At 52.9% G+C, this 19102-nt stretch overlaps 1 protein-coding gene across 1 annotated transcript in view; it reads left to right on the forward strand.

The window, feature by feature from the left end:
- The window catches only part of SPMIP7 (sperm microtubule inner protein 7), a 52434-nt gene extending 34470 nt beyond the window's left edge, over positions 1-17964 (forward strand). The window contains exons 8-9 of the mRNA XM_002721588.6: positions 6716-6823; positions 11761-17964. Of these exons, the coding sequence (XP_002721634.2) occupies positions 6716-6823; positions 11761-11884 (232 nt within the window). The 3' untranslated portion in view covers positions 11885-17964. The remainder of the gene's footprint in view (positions 1-6715; positions 6824-11760) is intronic.
- The last annotated feature ends 1138 nt before the right edge of the window (positions 17965-19102 follow it).

The raw sequence follows: 19102 nt of genomic DNA on the forward strand, positions 1-19102 counted from the left end.
AAAACGTACATTCTTGGCCCTTAGCTGAAGCCTTTCCTGGCAGGGTGTGTGCCCAGCATGCCTGTTCCCCTTCACTGTGGGAGGGGACGCCTTGAGCACCCCCATTTCCCTTCCCATTGTGCTCGGTACAGAAATAATTCAAGTGTTTTGCACTGTGAAAGGTCCATTTGCATTCCCAGTAGTAAAAGGTTTATTTCTTTATATACTCCTCCTCATGTGTCCGTGAATGTGCATGTGTGATATGTGTGCATGTGCATGTGTGTATGTGTGTGGAAGACTGAACTGGGTACTGGCCATTGTCCCCAGATTAAAATCTTTGTCGCGGCCCCATGGTATTCCACCACAGGCCTGATCAGGTTTGTGTCTGCTAAGTCACGCCACAGACAGTATATCAAGAATCATCTGGCCATTCCTGTAGAACACAGCCCCACAATAGGACTGTTGCATGAATTTTCTCATTGAAGATGAAATATTTTCTCATTTTTAGGCATGCCCAGCTATTAGAAGGCACTTAAACTTACAGAACTCAGAATATGTGTGTGGTTTCCACCGCAGTTCCTCCTAGTTGTAACCAGAGGCTAGGTCAAGAGCTGGGAGAGTCCAGAATATCTGTCGGGTTCAGCAGGACGCACTGAAGCCTGCGCACTTTTTCAGTAAGTGTGTGCTGTGTTTACTGCCTCTGGGCACTGCTCAGCATTTCTGAACAAGTGATTCAAATTCACTCTGATGTGTAAGGAGTGTCAAGGAGAACGGTTCAGGTAAGACTGAACTAAGGAACCCCATGCACATTTTTTCCCCAAGTCTGATTTTATTTTCTCCTTCTCTTTAACATAAGAGCTGCAATCTTTGCAAGAGCTCCGTGAGCGGGGCGGAAGGACGGTCAGTTCCCTTGAGTAGTAATTTCATAACGCTGGGTGGCGTGAGTGCTGTGCAGTCGGGAGTCATCACAGAGCATCAGGACAGCTCTGTGCAAGACCTGAGCCCAAGGTCATTGCCCTTTCCTAAAAGCTGCTCCGAGGGGGTTCTTCTGTGAAGGTCTTGAACGTGGGAGCCCTCCCTTGACTACTCACTGCGTGGCATCCCACCCTTGTCTTCCCAGGGAAGGGCCAAGTTCAGTGCAGGCCCAGGAAGTGGCACAGACCAAGGCCAGGCTGGCAGGGACCGCGTCTCCTCACCCCAAACCCACTCCGGCAGTCGCCTTTGCTGGTCTCTGGGAAGCATGCAGCAGCTTCTGCTGGGCCATGCTCCCCCAGGTTGTCATCTTTCACGGCAGGACATCCAAGGCTGCAAATGCACGGTACTTTCTCACCTCAGCGATGTCTGTGAGGAAGCATCTGCAAAGAAAGAGGAATTGTCCAGCATGGGTTTCCAGGCAGGCCTGGCCGAAGGTCTGAGCTGGGAAAAGGAAGGCCTCCCTGCCCGGCACTGGGCTGTGTTGCAGCTTAAAAAAAGAAAGACTCGCACCACAAGCCAGGTTCAGGACTGGCTATGAATAGTAGTTCCTTCCATGAGCCAACACTTCTGCCTTTCAGACCACTTTCACATCTACTCCCTCATTTGTTTTTCAAAAGAGGGTGAGGAGGCCAGCCCTGTGGGAACAGATCTGCCACCATTTTGCAGATGAGGGGGCTGAGGCCAGAGGAGATGGCACCCAGGACTACTCACTCATTCCAGGAGCTCTGCAGTCTCGGGGAGGCGCCTTCTAATCCCCAGGGCAGACCCGGGGCCTCGGCCACTCTCAGGGGCCTTTGCCTCCAGCAATGGCCTGTTCCTGGGCCTGGGCCTCCCCAAGAATATCAAAGCCTTGTCTTAGGTATGTCTATGTCCCCTCCTAAATGAAGGTTCTAAGAGCACAAAAGGAAAAATCTCTCTGCTCGCCAGTGATAACAATAACTGTAAAACTATAATAATTCTTGAAAAATATCTTTGGGCAACATCATCTTAAAACATTGAGAGAAACACAGTTCAGCCACCAAGTGACGAGAAAATGGTTTGTTTTATTTCCATTTGCTCATTGGCCAGGAAAGTCAGAGAAATCAGATCTAGTCATGGCCCCACTGTCTGGCAGTCCCCGACTTCACCCTCCCTCTGAGCTCAGCGTGGTCTTGCCCTTATCTCAGTCCCTGGGCCAGCCCTGCCTGAAACTGGAGCTGGACCCCCTCTGTTCCGCTGCTCCCCCCCTTCACCCGCCTTTCCTCTTCCACTGATTCTGTACCCACCATGTGCTGGGTGCTATGCCAGCCCTCCTGTGTGCTGTCTGCTCCACACGCCTGCAAGGCAGGGGCAGGCACCCTGACTATTGGTAGACAATGGAGGGGGATGGGGTGGCGTCCTCAGCTGGGGTCTCCAGGTCACTGATCAGAGTGCCCCGGAGGGAGGTCAGTGTCTGCGGCACACACCCCGTTCATGCTTTGCGTCTCTGATCTTCCCGCTCGGTTTCTGTAGTGCCGTCCCTGTCCATTCTTAGGACAGACTGCTGAGCGTGCAAGCTGTCAGGGGCTAGGCCTGCTGGATTTCTGCCGAGACTTGTGCCTGATGGAGAGAAGCTCCCAGTTAGAGATTGTCCCATGGACTTGAACTTGCACTTACACCCGCACCCTGAATAAATGCCCTCCATCTGAGCTGCCAAGGCTCTCCTGGCTAGCCCAGGCCTTCTAGGATGGGGTCCAGTTCTGACACTTGCCAGCTTGCTTGGCTCTGGGCACATTGCTTGGACTTTCTGTGCCTCAGTTCCTTTGTCTGTAAAGTGGGCATCATGACAGGACATCTTACCAGGGTCATTTCATGTACAGCACTTAAAAAGGCTCGTGAGTGTCAGGACTGCAGTTTAGAGAGAGAAGTTGTATGCTTGCCTAAATTTTCTTCCACATTCCCACTGCATGTATTCGGCATATAACATGGTTTTTCTTATATTTTCCTTAATTTTTATTTAGCTTTTAACTATATACTATCTGTTGTTGCCTTTTCTAACTGAATTACTTTCCAACTGACGTCTTTATTTTTTGAAATTATTCAAATTCTACTTAATTATGTTAGAAAAACTTTGTTAGAAAAATAGTTGCAAAGTTGGGCAACAATCCGTTTAACTTCACTCTTCAGTAAATAAAATCCAAGATTATTATTTGGGAAGAGGGCTAGGCCTGGAAGCCATGGAGCAAGGCCGGCGGAGAGGCTGTCTCCTGTTTAAGCCGCTGCCTGTGTCTCTCCACTCAGGGGAGGAGGAGCTAATCTGAAATCTGCGGCTAAGCTGGAAGCCATCGCCCAGCCTGTGCAGCGCACGGCCTTACACCGCTTTGGCTCCGCTGCCTGAAAGCTGCCATTGGCTCGTATGCGCTCGCGGCATGAGGTCGCTGCGTGGTACTTCTGATGCCAGAAACTCCCCATGATGTCCCCACACAAGGGTTAAATGCAGTCAGTTGGAAGCAGTATGAGAGGACATATGTTGTTTATATTCAAATGCTTGGCAGTTCATTAAGCAACTGAATTCCTCCTGCCTAAACAGCTAATCGGTGTCCTGCTCTGTGGCCAGCACCTATTAGATGTGATGTCACAGCCGCTCTGGTGGAAGGCTGGATGCCACTTGGCGTCACTAACCTGCCTGGTGCCCTCGGGCCCCTCACTGAGGGCATGTCGCTGTGCCCGTCCCTGGCTTCCTGGCTGCTCTGACGGAGTGCAGCTTCAGTGACATCTTCCTTCCACAGGTGTCTCAGAGGCCGTGGAAAAAACCTCTCTCACACAGGAAGGGGCTTTCCTTTGTAGCACGCAAGGACGCTTCAGAGCGTGTTTGGGGCAGAGTCACACACATGAATAATTTTGCCCATTTGTGGTTACCTCTCTAAATTACAGCTGTACTTTTTCAAGAAAAAGCCACGCCATCCCAAAGGGCATTGCCCAGGCTGTGGCAGGCTTCATTCTCTCAGCTGAGTCCCTCCAGTGAGCTGACCAGGCTCTCAGCTTCCTCGCACACTGGAATCATCCGGAGAACTTGGAAAGCCCCCATTTCCAGGTCACTCCGGTTCAGTCTGGCACGAGTGCCCGTGAGACTGCAGGTTCAGCACCGACTGCAAACTGTGTCTTAGCGTCTCTGCAGCTGTTTGTCCTGGGTGAACTTTGTATCCTCACCTGCCAGGCCCCTACTTGCTATGTGTTTTATTTCTTTAAAGCGGGAGCAGGGACCATCGGCCAGTGGGCCCTATAAGGCCCACAAAATCGTTTAGTCTGGCCTTGTCAAGGCAGGTGCAGGCAGGACTCGAAATCCAATGAATCTATAACAGGCTACTTTTCTTTTAAAAATTTTATTTATTTACTTGAAGAGAGAGAGGGAGAGACAGGATGGAAGATCTTGCATCCATTGATTCCACAGCCTAGATGGTAGCAACAGCCAGAGCTGGCCAGGCTGAAGCCAGGAAGCAGGAGCTTCAGGAGGATCTCCTACAGGAGTGGCAGAGGCCCAGACACGTGGGCCGTCCTCCACTGCTTTTCCAAGGCCATCAGCAGCAAGCTGGATCTGAAGTGGAGCAGCCGGGACATGAACCGGCACCCTCATGGGAGGCTGACATACCCAAATGACTCAGCAGAAAGAGTGCACCCCACCCCTGCTTTAAAATCTGGCATTTCAGTTAGAATTAGTTGAGCACCTATTAGGTGCCAAGCACTTAGCAGCCTGCTTTCACAGTCAGTTAATTCCTTGAGTCCTCCGAGCACCCCTAAGGAGGTGACCAGGCTGGCCCACAGAGCTTTCCTGTCTGAGAACAGAAGCTGACGCTTAGGGTGGGAGCTTCCCATGCCCTCTTACTGCCTTATGTTCCTCATCTCTCAGGACTCGATTTGTACCACTTATCCTGGTACTGTCCTTGGCATAATCTTCATTCACCCTGTGCGTGGCAGGGCATTCCTGATTTCATTGGCTGCAAGCCAAGGAGCCATCACCAACAGTCACAGAATCGCACCCTTGGAAGAGAACGGTGTGCCTGAGGAGTGCCACTGCTTGCCTAGCGCACGGTGTCCTCCCTAACGGTCTGGTCCTCCTGCACAGTCCATGTGGGAACGACGCCAGCACGTGCAATCCGAATGGCCTCTGGTTCCTCTTCACTCTCACTGGCCCCTTCAGGTCCATGTCCTGGCGCAGGCCACAAGGCCCAAGAGCTCCATCCAAAGCCCAGATGGGAGGGGAGGGCAGGGGAGGCTCTGCACCCCCTGCTAACCCCTGGGCGTGCACCCATTTCACCCACTTTTCTGTCTGCCTCAACACCTGGCGCTTTGAGGAGCAGCCTCCCTGAAGCTCTGCATTTTAAAAATTACTCCTAAGACGGTGGTTCTGGAGAATGCTTTCTTTGGTGATCGGATGTGGGGAAAGGATGTCAGTGGGGCACCCACTCCTCCCCTCTCCAGAGGCTGTTGCTACTGGCTTGCATTTGTTCTGCTTTGAATAAGGAAGCATGTCACTGGGACATCTTACTCGCAAAGGCAGACCCTGGGGTGGGAAGCGCAAACCACTGGGTGAGTAGAAACGGCGACCCAGGTCGTTCAGGATGGTGGCCTTTCTGCTTCCCCTCCCCACCCCGCCCCCTGAAGCCAGCACAGCAAGCAGAGGCCGGGACACTGGTATGAAGCCACATGGATGATGCGTCACTTGGCCTCATGACAGCATCTGTGAAGGGTGTGTTCTTGAAACTCAATTTAATGCGCATTTCCCTTAGCTCCCTGCCGTGGAGGCACTGTGTCATAAGCAGCACACAGGGCTCAGCCTCATGCAGGTCCTGGCCCTGTGATTCAGCCTCACCTGTGCCCTAGGAAATAATCTAGGTAGACCAGTTGTGTGCTTCAGTGACAGCCATGAGTGTCTCCATATTCCTCTGAACCATGCACTCGAATTACTGGGCACCTGTCTGTCTTTCCCAGAGAAGGCTCTTAAACACACACGGAGTAACCTTCCCCCATGTCCGCATGCTTTCTTCCCTTCTCCCTCTGTCACTGGTCAGGAAAGGACAGGACTGGGACAGCTTAGGACAGCTGAATGGTCTGGAATTAAACAGAACAGAAGAAGCCACCTGTGCTTTGCCCATGCAATGTTAGGAAATCACCTGAGGGGCCACGTAGTCCATCAGCGACGATAAAAAAGACGTTTGATAAAAAATAACAGATGTAAATGCACAAGGAATCTTCAAAAATTCGTGGAACATGGATTACAATATAAGTTCATTTTGCTGCAAGAACTATTGAAAGTGTACAAACAGGACCTTCAGAATGTTCATAGAAAACTCAGATGTTGGGAAAACAGCAGAATTCCAAAGCTTTTTGCTCCGGAATGAACTCCTCTCTTCCATCCATGTCCCATGAACTTTCTGAAGTCCCCTCGGTGCTTGTCCAGGGGCGTGTGTGGAGCACGGATCTGCTGCTCAAGAACTGGTGTCTTTCTTCATTAGGGAACTGCTCAGCAGTGAGTGGTGTATGGAAAAGACATGCAAATATAGACTAACAGGGAAGCCAGCACTGGAGATGAGTTTTCTCAGCCCCCCTGCAGGGCTGCATGCGTCAGCGCAGTTGGTGCCTGCACTTCTCCCTGGCTGCACAGCCCGAGCCCAGAGCTCATCCGGGAAGAAAGATGAGCCTGCACCCTCCTTTGTGCTCCTGTTTGAGTGATTGTTGCCATGACTGGGTCAGAGATCATCCTTTTAATTTCCTCTCTTCCCCCTCTTTTAATTTCTCTCTCCAGTGCTGCAAATATCCCGGGATATACTGGCAAGGTTCATTTCACAGCCACCCACCCAGCAAATTCTAATATTCCACCAACAACCCCGTCTCCAGACTCAAACCTGCACTGGTGAGTGTGAATCTCACTGCTTGGGATGCTCAGAGACCCTGAGGAAGGAATCCTAATCATAGCTGTTCCCGTAAAGGCCAATTAAATGTAAGGGTAAAGAATGTAAGTTTTAAAAAATGAGTCAAATCCAAAAAAGGAGGTACCGATTTTCCTCCTGAGGGAGACTGTTAGGCCTTGCCCCTGTGACCTTTTGGGAATCTTACCCCAAATTCCATTACGAACAGATGTGGATGAAAGGTGGCACTGATTTGCAGAGAAGAGCTTTGAGCATGGAGGGGACAGCAATTTGTCTGTGAGCCTCCAGGTTTTTCCACCCCACTCTCGGGCGAGACATGCCACTTAGAAGCCTGGACCATACTTACATGAGCACATACTTACCACATGGAAACCGTCACCTTGTTTTTCTAAAGAGGCAAAAGTCTGTACGTGTGTTTTTCAACCTCGCCCTTGCACACGGAGGACAGAAGCCGCGAGCCGGGAGGTTGCAGGTAGCTGGCTGCTGCGCCGCAAGCCGTGGGTGAGAAGCAGCACCTCTGGCTCCTCACAGCTCACGCCGGGAGCGTTTGAGGGACGTCCTGGCCTCACACAACTGATGACACAGCCATGAGCCCAGAGGCAGGTGTGGCAAATGAATCAGCTGTGGGAGTCGGACTGGAGATGCGGCGGCGGGCGCAGCTCTCCCCCAGAGGGTGCCTTTGTCTCCTGGAATGCTGAGGAATCCGCTTGGTCGTCACGTGTGGACTGGGCATCCCCTCTGGGCAGGCACCATTCAAGACACTGAACAAACAGGCTGACCAGAAAATGTTCCAGCCCTCAGGAGCTCACGTTCTGGTGTGAAAGTTGGCAGATGAGGAATGGAAGAAATAAAATCTGGGGTCGTCCAGTGTGCCTTGCACAAGACAGGCTGAGCTGCCCGAGCTGCCTGGGAGGTGGCCTTCCAGGGGAGGGGCCCAGCTGGAGCCCGTCTTCCATCGGCTTCTGACACTGCCAAGAGGTGGTGGCTGCAAGCGGCCAACTGCCCCGCAGGGCTCTGGCTTCTTCCAGGGCAGTCTTCTGTCCTTCTTCTGAGCCAACATGTGCTCCTAGGGCTGCAGGCTCCCAAGAGCTCACCTGCATGCCAACTGAAACAGGTGACCCGTACAGGAGACGCCTGGCATCAGTGCTAATGCTACTCCTGCTGGCCAGGTGCTTCCCAGGGGCCTGGTGCTCCTCCCTGTGGGTCATGGCTGCTAGCTCAGGCCACTGTCCCAGGATCCCTGTGAGGACGGGACTGTTACTCTCCCCTGTACAACTGAGGAACAGCTGAGGCACACACAAACTGCGGGGGCCATGAGGAAGCAGGTGACTCCAGTGGGCACTCTCGGGGGAGCAGGCCTTGCTCTGTCCGAGGGCTCAGCTGCCTGTGTGCAGGGGTTGATGGACTGCAGGGCCCAGCAACAGGCTGCCGTGCATCGTGTGGGCATCGCGGGCCAGCGGCTCACCTCTGTGCGAAGGAAAGAGAAGCGGGGGCCCGTGGGGCTTCGTCGGCACCCGTGCATCTGGTGTGACGGCCGCCTGGAAAGACAGAAAGGAATGCACGGAAGGACGTCATCAGCTGTCTAGGCCAGCGTTTCCCACTCACGGCACTCTGGAGAGGCGTTTCTTTCTGGTCTTAATAATATTTACATGCATCATGTTTTTAAAATGAATTTTAATGTTATTTCTCTGGCATACAACATGATGTTCTAAAGAATGTGTAGAAAAGTGGATACTGGAGTGAAACAAAGTGGCAGCGGCCATGTCACCGCGAGGTCTACTTCTGCCACGCGGCTGGAGCAGCTGTAATCTCGCCGTTGAGCGAAATGCTGAATCCGGAACGGGTGCTTCAGGGCAGTTCTCCTGCCGCTCCCACGTCGACACTTGTTCATCCGCCGCGTGTGCCGCTTCCTGCCCCATCCTGCCCCTCACAACCGCACGGTGTCCTGCATCTCCGAGTGTCTGTTTTGTTCTTTTGTGTGTGTGTGTGTGTGTGTGTGTGTGAGTGGAGATTCCACATCAAGTGAGATCATGCAGGGTGTGTCTCTGTGACTGGCTCATCTCAGGATGCCCTCCAGTTCCGTCTGTGCTTTGGGAAAGAGCAGGTGCACCTCCCTTTTCAAGGCTGAATACCATTCCTCCCTGGGGCACACACGGGTGGATCCCAGGCACCGTGGATGTTGGGATGCAGCTCAGAGATTGTTCGCAAGGGAAAGCAAGCATTTCTGATGTCTCACCTCTTCAGTTCACACTCTGACCTCACCCCAACATCCTGTCCCTCTGCCAGGGCTCCACAGCCACACAGTCATGCTAGCCAGCGTGTGGTTAGAGGCTCCTGTTATCTTTCAGATCTCTCTCTCTTTCTCGGTGGAAAACACCCCTCGCTGTTACTACTGGAGAAGGAGTCAGGATCTTTCGGCAGGACGCCCCTGCGGAGTCAGTGATGCAGTGCCCATCTCACACCAGCTGTAGCTGGCAGCTGTGGCCCTGGATGGCGATCTGGGCCCCTCCGGGGCTCTTGTTCTGAGGGTGCAGATGCAAGTCTACTAGCCGTAAGGACAGCAGCAGAGGGCCACCACACTGAATGGCTGTGCGGGTGGCCACGCCCCAGTCTGCACCTCGGCATTCACCCCTCAGGAGAGCTACCAGCGGGCAGGAGTGCTCTGAACGCCAGGATGGTGCCCCAGCAGGAGCCCTGCTGTCTGTAATTAGTCCAGACTGTGCCATCAGGAAATCGGGCCTTCAAGCCTCCATTCTGAAGCAACACCTTGGATTCTTTTGTGACACTATGTTTAAATGTTTCCTAAAAGTTTCCAGTGAAAGCGTGAGTTCAGGTCTCTGAGTGTCATGAGAACTGTGTGAGCTCCTGCTGGTTGCATCTAGTCAGTCTGATGTGTTTTTTTTGTTTTGTTTTGTTTTTTTCTATTTCTAGACCAGGCACCCCAGGAACTCCTGAATGTTAGCCTCATCCACACCCTCTCTGCTTCTCTGTAATCGGTTCCTGTCTCACTGAGAGCCCTGGCCCTTCCCAGCAGTGGCCGTCTTCAATCCTCTCCTGTCTCACTGAGAGCCCTGGCCCTTCCCAACAGTGGCCGTCTTCAATCCTCTCTCAGCACCTTGGCTCCCAGTCCCTTCCCAGAAGACAGTCTCCACTGTGGCTGCCTTGGCTGACCAAGGTGACCTTAGGTCCCCGGGCGCGGTGCCCTCCTCCTCACTCATCCCAGCCTCCATCCCCACCACCACTGGGCTCCCTTTCCACCCAGGAAGGCAGGGTCTTCTAAAAGCATCAGCGCCCCCTCCCTGCTCCCCTCCCCCTTCCCGCCTGCGTGTGCTCACTTGCCCTGGGACTCGCCCCTTCCAGCTGGCCGGTCACTTGGGAAGAAGCCCAGGAGAGCCTCCCGCTGGCCCCCGATTCTCTCCTCTCCTTCCTTTCCTGACAAACTTCTTTCAAAGGCAAACAGCCACTCTCCTGGACTCCCTGCCTCCACTTCCCCCAGCCCACTCTCTCCTTGACCTCGCGCGTCTGGATTTGGGCGCCAGTCAGGAAGTGCAGCCTCCAGTCTTCTGGATGGTGGACTGACAAGAGGACAGGGGCCAGGGGCATTGCAGCTGTTGACGCAGAACATGTGGGTAGCACATTCGCCGCGGAGCTCTGGTTGGCAAGGTCGCCGCCAGGCCTGAATGTCAACACAGAGGGGCCATGTGGTCCCCATCCCACATTGTGAGCGAGGTGTCCAGGCCCCCATGGTGCCTTAGGAGCCCTTCAGGGACAGGATGCAAAATCAAGAAGAAAGAAACAACTGGAAGAGTCTTGAAGCGAGGAGGCCTGTGTGTGAGCAGGCCATGGAAGGGGAGTGGGAGTGTGCAGGTTCACGAGTCGGGCATACGGGCACGGTGCTCCCCGCCTCCGCTTCCTCCACAGTCCGGCCTCTCCACAATGCAGCCGCTGCAGGAGCAGGGCTTCCTCAGCAGATGCTTCCCACAACGCCGTGAAAATCAGCGCTAGTGCTTCACGACCATCGCGGCAGGAGACAGGGCATTGTGGGTCCGTTCCACGCTAGCTGTGCAACTTGTTGCTACATGCAGACATCACGTGGTTTGTGTGGATTCAAGCCCCAGAAAATTCCCAGCCAAGCCAACACCACTCTGGACCCAGGGGCTGGGCTCAGGGTGGCTGGCACCACGGTGTCACCGCCAGGGTGACAGTCCTGCGAATGACCACTGTGACCTTAGGAGCACCAGTGACCAGTGGGTGAAGCCTCGTTTGCATAGTTTTCCATGTGTTCAGTTATTTTCTTTGTGTGCATAGTATTGCACACGTTCACAGTTAATTTTTTAATTCTCGTGACAAGTTTGGTAGGACGGATGTATCGCCAGACGCAGGGAGACCACGGCTTCAGCCCTCGGTCAGCGTAATGCAGACCTCACCCTGCAGCAGCTCCTGGTGTGGTGGGGCCTCCCGCGAGGCCCGGCCCCTCCCACCACCACCGTCGTCTCCACGCCTCTGTTCCCCCTTCACACCGGGTGTGGTCCCCCTTCACACCCTTCCCCAGCCCCTAGAGGCCCGGGTGTACCCCCAGAGCCCTGGACCACCCAGGCAGAGACTCCCTGCAGTGGCCATCTCTCTGTAGACCCAGCTCCTTCTTAGTACCTGGAATTTTACGCACAGCAGGTTTTCGGTCAGTGAACCTAGGTGCATTGTCATGTGGGAAACGCCACAAACACAACTGAATGTGGCTAGGAGTAGCTCCGCCCTCCTTTTCTGCTTTCCTCTCGCACTCTCCCTCTCTCTCCCCCTCTGTCTCTCGCTCCCTCCCCTCTCTGCCTTGTAGTTATGGGTCCTTATTTGGATGACAGATGAGGATATATGTTTCTAATGTTTACTTCACGTGTCATTTCTGTCTCCCTCCATCCTGGCCTAGTGTCTTGCGGAAAGAAATGAAAGTTGACGTCTTTCGGCACCAGGCGCCGCTGTCCCGGATGGTCACGACAGTGAGGCCCTACAACCCCTTCAACAGGAAGGAGAAAGAAACCGTAGGCTACTGACAGCGGACTTCAGGGCTGGCCTCCTGGAGACAGGTGCTGTGCAGGGTACCGTGGAGAAATAAAGGAGCCAGGCGTGTTCCCAGTGCATCTGTCGGTCATGTGACCTGTGGCGAGGCCCCAGCCTGTCGCTCCCCCCGACCCCTGGCCTACCTGCTGGGCTCTGGGCCAGGCTGCACCCTCCCACCAGGGCAGGCAACACCCCTGAGGGCTCCAGCTGCTCGGGCTTCGCTGCAGAAGACTCGGCTTTGGGGTTGACACTGGTCTACCTGCAGCTTTCCCGGCCTGACCCCACCACAGCAGTGCAGGGAGCCTGAGTGCAGAGCAGACATGGTAGATTCGGAGACCCCGGAGGTGAGCCCACCAAACCCCTCCCGATGCCAATGGGAGAGCTGAGCTATGGGAGAGACGGGGCCTTCTTTACTCAGGGGACAGCGGCACGTGGGGCCAGTGGCTGCGAGGCAGAAGGCGGAACGCGCTCTTGCCTGCTCCAGTGTTTCTCTTTGGGAGAGAAGCAGCCTGCAGGCCCCCGGGGAGTCAGGCAGGAAGGACCCCACGGGCTACCGTCAGGTTACAGTGTGGTCAGAGGGGGCCTCGACCAGAGCCCGCCAGGTGTGTACGGGGACCTGGCGAACCCTGCGTTCTCTCACACAGCTGTGTGCGTGTGCGGATTCTACACACGGTGGTAGAGCCTGTTAGAGGTCACCAAGTGCCCTCCTACAGCCCACAGCCATGATGACTGCCGCAGGCATCTCACAAAACCTCCCTGCTCTCTGAATACAGTGGACGGGGGCCGGGAGAAGGGAAGTATGAGCACACTGCAACAAGTTTGTGAATTAAAAGATAACTTTATTTTGATGCCAAAACATTCTGAAATGCTCCTGTAGTTTTTTCATAATCCTCGTTTCCCATGAACTTTGGGAAGAGCCCTCAAATGCCTGGATTTCAAACTTCAGGCACCAAAATAAACTTACCTTTTAGTTCCATTATCTGCGGACTTCCAGCGGTACCCCATCTTTACCTATGGTCACTCAGCTAACAGTGGATCTGTGGCTAACACCCAGGTTTTCTGAACTCAGGTCTCACGCCCGCACCCTCATTCCTCTCCAGAGTGGGCACCTCCCTGCAGTCACTGGCCTGGCTGCGTTTCTCAGCGTTTCCACCTGACTCCTCCTCCTCAGGTGCCCAGACCTAACAAGCACCTGTACAGTGGTTTGGCCTTGCTTCTCCCACAGGAGAGGGACCTGGTGCTGTTGTTCTTGCAGCCTCAGTGGACGGTGAGCCAGATTGGCCGTTGGTTCCTCTGCTGGGGACCTCCTCCTGAGGACCTGGCTCACCGGCCAAAGAAAGGAATGGCTTCTCCTGCCTGGATCTTGACGGCTTATTGTTTTCAGAAAGTGAAAGTCTGCAAAGAAAATCTGGCCAAATTAAAAATCATCAACTTTGGAGGAGTCTCAGCACAATACAAATAGGGCTGTGTCAGCGCTGCCCAGGAAGCAGACTGATGTTGGGCCTCAGACGACAGCTGCCGTGCGTCCCAGGCCGGCCACGTTGTCAGGTGTCACCGCTCAAACTCCTCCCCCGAGGCCGTCCTGTGGCGGAGTGCAGTGACGCCTGATCTCAGCGTGATGCCGGCGGATGTCATTTTTCCGTTCTCTGTGGGACAGGTAACAGAGCAAGCCGAGCCCTCCAGAGCAAGCCGAGCTGCTTCCAGGGGGTGCCGGCTTGTAGCATCCCTGAGCCTCGCCCTGCAAAGCGAGACGCAGCCGCGGTCCGCGTGTGCGGGCTTCTCGGCTCTCCGCAGCCCAGCGCCCAAGGCCGGCCCGGCAGAGCATGGGGCAGCGGTGGGCCTGTCTCTCTGACTGGCATTTGCAGTACTGGGGCTTGTCTGGCGAGCAGCCCACCTGAACGCCATAAAAATCAAGGAAGACAGTCTCGGGGATAGGAGTCTGCTCCGCAGATGCTGAATTCCGGGCTTGGATGATTTCCACGCCCCACGAGCCGGCACAGCGGCGCCCACTCAGAGTGGCGGCCTGCCCCTCACTCCCACTCCCCAGGCCCCTAAAGCATCGCCCTCTCAGCCTTTGTTTGTCCCCATGGATGACACAAACACAGAGAACCTCTGCCCTGTTTTAATGAAACTTGGGTGGGCAGTAATGTTAAAAATGGTGGGTTCACCTGGAAGAGACCCTGCATGCGAATAGCCTTATTCTAGCAAGGGGGGTGTTGGAGTGCTTCCTTGTAGCAATTCACAGGACAGAGCCAGGAGGGAGCATGGAACCCGCAGTAGCACAGAACAGCGTGCCTACAGCACAAACAGATGGCATCAGCTCAAACTCGTGATACCGAGTATTTGCAAACAGCAAGGGAAGCCTGTTGCTCCTGGGGTGCAGATGAACGCAGAGCATTGATGGCCTCGGCTCACTGGGAGTTCAGAGTTGGTTTGCAAGGCGCAGGAGGGAACGTGAAGTTTTCCAACAAGGACACTGAAGCCAAAAATCATGACAGGGAAAAAAAAGTCTTATAAAATATTTTTAAGACAAATCTGTTGGGAAATTAGAGAAAGAATTTATATTCTCATCATAAGAACAGCCAATGATTTTAAAAATGGATTCGCCAGTGAATCCAGCTTCGAAAGGATATTAACCCAAAACTTCCAAAAGCAGAAAGTGTGGATAGCCAGTGATTCGATGTGTGTGCCTCCGTCATCCTGGGGAACGACTGCAGTATTTCACGCTCCCCACAACCTGCTGCTGGTGAGAAGGCTGGTTCTGTCCCCCACAGGAGCTGACGCTGGCAGCGCTGTTCCAGAGGGTGTTTGGCAAACGTTTCAAAAAGGCTTTACAAGTGCTGCATGTTTCGACTTAGTAATTTCACTTGTAGGGTTTTGTCAAGCAAATAATTGCACAAGTGAGAAAATATGTTTGTATAAAGAAGGTAAAGGTGCTGTGTTATGTTTGATTGAGAGAAAATACAAACAATGGAATGCCCATCAAGAGGAACTGGAGAGAGCATCATACAGGAACACCTGCAGATCCACGGAACGCATCGAAGCAGGACACTAGAACTCGGCACCATCGCGGAAAGGTGCACCTGCAACACTGGCAAGTACAAAAGCAAATTTCACAGTAGTGTGCATTTAATTCTGCTGTTTAAATTTTATATAAATTGATATACATAGAATAATGCAGGCAGATGTAAAAATGTTAGTAGCTATTCTGGGATTAATAGGTGATCTCGTTTTTATATAATTACTGAAATAAGCATGTATTTCTTTAAAATGGGAATTTGGCAAAGTTATATAAAAGATGTAGCCTTAAAACATTTTAAAGTTGCTTTTATGAGAAATTATCCAAAAAATTCCTTGTGAGAACCTACTTCTAGGGGACAGTGTTGTGCTTAATGGGTTAAGCCACTGCCTGCAATGCCCACATCCCATATGGTGCTGGTTCCAGTCCCAGCTACTCCAGTCCAGTTCTCTGCTAGTACACCTGGGAGAGCAGCAGAAGATGGCCCAAGTGCTTGGGCCCCTGCACCCACGTGGGAGACCCAGATGAAGCTCCTGGCTCCTGGCTTCAGCCTGGCCAAGCCTTAGCTGTTGCAGCCATTTGGGGAGTGAGTCAGCAGATAAAAGATCTCTCTCTCTCTCTCTCTCTCTCTCTCTCTCTTTCTGTAACTCTGCCTTTCAAATAAATAATTTTTTAGAAAAGAAAAAAAGGAATCTGTTCCCAGGATAATGCCTGTCCCTCCTGCAGAACTGGCCTGAGTGTAGCGTCATGGAAACCGCCCACCTCACTCACTTCTGAAGCGCAGTGGCTTATAAACTGAGCCTACTGTAAAAGGTTCATGGAAGTAGGAACTAAAAGACAGGTTTATTCTGGTGCATGAATTTTAGTCCATGCATAGTGTTTTCATAGTACTCATTTTCCATGAACTTTTCCAAGACCCCTTATGTATACAAGAATGAAATGATATAGGATAAAATTCCTCCAGTCCCCCCGCCTGCCAGCTGAATTAATAGGCTAACGTGGAGACTGGGACACACCTGCCGCCCAGTTCCACACTCACCGCCGCTATCCTAAGCAGCCTTTGAGTCGTCGTGGTGACATTCATGGCTGAGAACCCCTGCACCTGCCTTTTCTTCCTGGACACCTGGTTCTAGACTCCTCGGTGTCTGCTCCAAGGTCGTTGCAGTACTGGGCTGTGCCTTCGACCCTTGAGGAAACAAACGTTGCAGAACACACCGGAAGTTCTGCACGTGTTTCCCACGGGTGCCGTGCCGGAGACCTGGGCTGAGGAAGGAGAGAAAAATGGCTTTGCTCCTGGAATGACTTTCCTGCTTGTCTGGGTGGTCAGAAGGAGCAATCACCAGTGGGAGACGCCCAGTAACAGGATTGTTTTCTTTCTTTCTTTCTTTCTTTTTTTTTTTTTTTTTTTTGGACAGGCAGAGTGGACAGTGAGAGAGAGAGAGACAGAGAGAAAGGTCTTCCTTTTTCTGTTGGTTTACCCCTCAATAGCCGCTGTGGCCGGCCAGCACACCTCGCTGATCTGAAGGCAGGAGCCAGGTGCTTATCCTGGTCTCCCATGCAGGTGCAGGGCCCAAGCATTTGGGCCATCCTCCACTGCACTCCCGGGCCACAGCAGAGAGCTGGACTGGAAGAGGGGCAACCGGGACAGAATCCGGCGCCCCGACCAGGACTAGAACCCGGTGGGCCAGCGCCGCAGGCAGAGGAGTAGCCTATTGAGCCATGGCATCGGCAACAGGATTGTTTTCTAGTAATCAGATCCATTGGTTCCGTTTAGCCCAGGAGAGACTGCAGGAGCGCAAAACCCTGTGCTGTGGTTTTTGAACTATTACACCTAACAGCCGAAGAAGGGAAACGCAGGCTCCAAGTGCTGCGGTTCAATAAGAAACAGGTGTGCTTCTCTGAGACATTATTTTCAGGGCTGATATTTTAAAATATCTGCGTCAGGAGTGGCCTTCTTCATCACCCAGAGCCAGAGTGTAGAGCCAGGTGCACATCCCACTGCTGCTCCACCTGGGCCTTGACTTCCTGACCATAAAGTGACAGTCATCTGATGAAAACATAGGCAGAATACTTGATCATATCATAATTGAGGTGGCGGCCTGGGATCACATCCCCAGACTTCACGCATGAAGATGTTCTGCAGTGTCCCAGAGCACGTTCCTTCATTCCACGGGACTCCCAGGACACAGGATGTGAGAGATGCGCGTGGGGTCCACACAGCAGTTAGATCCATGAGCAAGAAGGAGCCAGAGAGAGCCGTCACAGACCCTGACCCTGGCCTCCGGGAGTGCCAGGGAGGGTGACCTCTAACTGAATCTTTAGCAAAATAAGGTGAACAACACTTCTTTAAAAATGTATGCTGCGTTTTAAAAAATGAAAATATGTCCTATTTTCATTTAGGTTTTTTTATTTATTAGATATGCTTTTAAAAATGTATTCATTTGATTTATTTGCAAGGCAGAGAGAGAGCACGGGTGAGAGAGAGCAGGAGTGAGAGACCTCCTATCCGGTGGTTCATCGCCTGAATGCTCATAACAGCCTGGGCTGGGCTAGGCTGAAACCGGGAACCGGGAATTCCTTCTGGGCCTCCCTCATGGATGACAGGGAATGAGGTACTTGAGCCATCGCCGCCACCCCCCAGGGTGTGCATTAGCAGGAAGCTGGAATTGGGAGTGGAGCCGAGACCTGAAGCCAGGCAGTCTGCTACAAGATGTGATCATCCCAACCAGCAGCTTAACTGCTATGCCAAGCACCCGCCCTCAGCGAGGTATGCTTCCAGAGAGTGTGTGCACAAGTATCCTACCAGGTGGTGTAGTGGAAAGTGACTTCGGTTTGCTAGTAAAAACCTCAGTTTTCATTCTGAAGATGAACATTATTTAATTGCACCGGGTGTGGAGGAGCAGTTGCTAAGAGTACAGCATCTAGTAGGTACCCAGTAAATTTTTTATAAACCTAAATGAGAATGTAAATATTCTAGCCTGGGTGCCATGGCTTTCAGTGCTTTTTTTCTGACTTTGTGTCATAATAAATCCTTGTGCATTTTATCCCAAATGGTACAGATGCAGTGCTGTGGTTTTGTGTGACAGAAGCAATGCTGTGGTCTTATTTGATGGAGCTGAATTTTCTTTTCATTATGGTTGGTTTTCAATAGACTCCCAATTACTATTGTCAAAACAGTTCCCACTGATTCCTCCATTAATGCAGCTTCCTCACACCCTGGTGAACTTGGCATTGAAGGGTTGCTCCAGCCCTGTTCATCATCCCTGATGCTTACAGGTGTTTGGGGGGGGGGGGCTTCCTCCCACCACCCAGACCCTGCCAGCTGCCCCTTGTGAGCGTCCACAGCAAACTCCACTGCTTCTTGTTTGCAAACTGTAAACGGAAGCAGCTTAGCTTTCTTACATTCACAGTTTGGAAGTAGAGCCTTAAAAAGTGTTCAGTGTAAACCTATTTTTCCATTGCTGGGTGACCGTTTGTTGTGTCTTCTGTGGGCAGAGCCTAGAGATGGAAGATAAAGGGAGACTTGGCAGGGAGCCCGGGGAGAGGGAGGGGGCAGGAAGAGGGCAGGGTGTGGCGCCCTGGGGCTGTAGCAGGCACAGTGAGGAGGCCCAGGAGGGCTGTGCTGGGAGAGCCACACTTGGGTCTAGGAGGTGGTGCTTGCTCTGCGGGCCCCAGTGCCCAGTGCAGTGCAGTTCCCCGCAGGAATGACAGAGCTATAGGGCGGGGCTTGCACAGAAATGAAGAGACCCAGGCACTTTGATAGGGCAGGGAGAGAGTGGTTAGAGGAGTGTATCCAAACGCTGGCCACCCTGCCTGATTGCCGCTATGGAAAATGGCTGCAGATCAGCATCTCCAAACTCAGGCCAGCATGTTTAGTAGCTGCAGCTCTCCCTGGGCATCCGAGAGGGACCCAAACCTGAACCCTACCCTGGGATCCCAAAATCCAAGGACTCTCACGTCCCTCCTGTAAAGCAGCATAGCGCAGGACGCACACGCGTCTGTCACCTCCAGAGGACGCTGTCCGTGCTGTGCAAGCCGCTATTTTACTGGGTTGGGAAGGGAAGAAGGTCAAGGGGAAAAGTGGGCATGTGTGGAGAGCAGACACATTCTCTGGCTGTGTCATCTGGGCGGTTGAATTGCAGACGTGGAAGCTGGGTACAGTCAGCAGTATTTCCCCGGGTCCAGTGGCCTT

Source organism: Oryctolagus cuniculus, chromosome 16, assembly GCF_051225735.1.
Source record: "Oryctolagus cuniculus isolate XC-2025 breed Fujian yellow rabbit chromosome 16, ASM5122573v1, whole genome shotgun sequence".
NCBI classification, from domain to species: Eukaryota; Metazoa; Chordata; class Mammalia; order Lagomorpha; family Leporidae; genus Oryctolagus; species Oryctolagus cuniculus.